Genomic DNA, 2,315 nt, shown 5'->3' with positions numbered 1-2,315 from the left:
CCATGGCCCACCACCCACACCAGCCTGTCCTCACTCACTTTCTCTCAGGCCCCTGACGGCTTTGAGGTAGTTGGAACCGAGGTACAGCCCAGCATCCATCGTCGGGGGGATCCTCAAAAACCCTTTAGAGCCATCTTTGAAAAGCAGGTCCTTCTCCTCAGAAGGGGAGTCAAAGAGCTGGAACATCGGATCCTTGCCATTTCCAAAATTCTCCTAATCAAGGAAAAATAGAATGTATGATGTCAGGAATAAATAAGAAAGGAACAAAACACGATGTGGAAAAACAGTACGGGGAACTTAGGGATGATTCTGAGGGTAGGGAGACTTCCCCCTGCAAGGGACTCGTGCCATCCCTGTGACATAGCTCGGTTATGGCTTATTCTTTAGAGCAGCGGTCCCCAACCTGTTTGGCACCAGGGACCGGTGCTCCTGTGAGAGTCTAATGCCTGATGATCTGAGGGGGAGCTGAGGCGGTGATGCTGGCGCTGGGGAGCGGCTGCAGATACAGATGAAGCTCCCGCTCACTCTTCTGCCGCTCACCTCCTGCTATGCGGCCCGATTCCTAACAGGCCACGGCCCTGTACTGTTCTGCGGCCCAGAGACTGGGGACTCCTGCTTTAGAGCATTGCTGGTGTCCAAACACCTTAGAGTCCGGAGAGTGTCGCATCGTATTCCTCCCATTTCTGCTCCCGCCCATGAGATTCTGTCAGTCGGTAATGTCAGAAGGGCTTTCTAGTTTCTGCTGGCCAGAGTCCAGCCTAGGCAAGCAGGCTACTGAATTCATAAGCTCCTGTGCAGTGAGGCTTCCGAAGGACTGTTTCGGGAGGAAGGAACCACCCAGCACCAAACCCAAGCAGGTAGGACTGTGGCTATGGATACCTGTGCCTGGTTGAGAAACTCCCAGATCTCATTCTCATTGCCATTCACACGTCGGGCCACAATGGTGTGAAAAGGGACTTGAGCCAGGTAGCAGTCCTTGAATTCATCCACCGGCTTCCGGGTATTGTCGAGGCAGAGCAGCTCATACTGGTCTCTTTCAGCCCTGTCTTGCAGGGTCTCTAGGGAAAAAAAAGAAGAGGGTTGTGGGGCCCAGAGGAGCCTACCCCAGGCAGTGACCATGAACTGTAACTCCCCTCCCTCCATGGAATTCGAGCTAGAGGAGACATCTTATACAATGGACAAAACCGGGGGGCGAGAAAGGCAGTAGATTGTTCCAGAACACTGAGAAAGGTAAAGACAGTGCCCAAAAAACCTTGGCGGCTAGGCTGGCATTGCTCTGACTGGATCGTACCGGTCCTGATGCTGGCAAGCCAAGAAGGCTGAGCCAGACCCCTCCTGGTTTAATGGCAACCCAGCCTAGTAAAGGGTCACATGATGAAAACAAGCCCAGGGCCAGCCAGCGGGGGCTGCCTTACCCACATCTCTAGAAGGAATAAAATGACAAAAAAAATTTAAGGAAGGAAATACAGTTGAGTCACCTTCCAACACTAGGTGTATCAAAAAAAGAGGAAAGACTGTTTATATGAGTGAGTTTAGCCCAATTTGGAACTGTTCATCTATATCATATGTCAATGGCTTCGAAATATATCAGATGACAGAAACCTGATCAAGTCATTTTATGAGATTCGTACAAACTCGATCTCAAACTCGGAGAAAGAAGTACAGGAGGAAAGAATCGTGGCCCAATTTTACTTATAAATGTAAAAATCTCAAATAATGTATTAGCTAACTCAGTCTAACAAAGTATTTTAAAAACACATCAATCATAATTATGGTTTATCAGTTTACCCATTAAGAAGAGTGGTCAAACATCAAAAAAAGCTAGTTATTCATGATGTAATGGATTAAGGAGGAAAACCATGAGATCATCTTAGTGTTAATAGGACCTGAAAAAAGCATTTATATGTTCAATATCTATTTGTGATTTATTTTTTTTTTTAGTTTCAGGAACCTAGTAATATAGAGAACTTGGAAAAGTTATTGAACTTGATAAATGCCATTTATCAAAATATCTGCAGCAAAATCATACTAAAAGAAGAAAATTTAAACATTCGCTTCAAAATCAGGAACAAGGCAAGCATGCTGGCTATCACACTGTCGCCACAATACCAGCAAGTCTGGATTACGCAATTTGCAAAAGTAATAGCAGATACAAACACCGAAAGGAAAAAGACAAACTCTATTTAAAGATTCTATAATAAAATTTTTAAAAAGATGCTATAATCATCTACATCAAAAATGCCAACAAAACCAAGAAAGAACTCCTAAAATTAACCAGAAAGTTCAGCAGGGTAACACTACAAAAATCGAATGGT

At 45.1% G+C, this 2,315-nt stretch overlaps 1 protein-coding gene across 1 annotated transcript in view; it reads right to left on the bottom strand.

Moving 5' to 3' along the window:
• The window catches only part of LTF (lactotransferrin), a 33,426-nt gene that overhangs the window by 18,294 nt on the left and 12,817 nt on the right, over window positions 1-2,315 (bottom strand). The window contains exons 7-8 of the mRNA XM_023529019.1: window positions 880-1,058; window positions 39-213 (exon numbers count right to left, since the gene is read on the bottom strand). Coding sequence (XP_023384787.1) covers window positions 39-213; window positions 880-1,058 — 354 coding nt within the window. The remainder of the gene's footprint in view (window positions 1-38; window positions 214-879; window positions 1,059-2,315) is intronic.

Source organism: Pteropus vampyrus, unplaced genomic scaffold (assembly GCF_000151845.1).
Source record: "Pteropus vampyrus isolate Shadow unplaced genomic scaffold, Pvam_2.0 Scaffold35, whole genome shotgun sequence".
NCBI classification, from domain to species: domain Eukaryota; kingdom Metazoa; phylum Chordata; class Mammalia; order Chiroptera; family Pteropodidae; genus Pteropus; species Pteropus vampyrus.
Note: the sequence above shows the minus strand (reverse complement) of the source record. Positions and strands in the feature narration are given on the sequence as shown.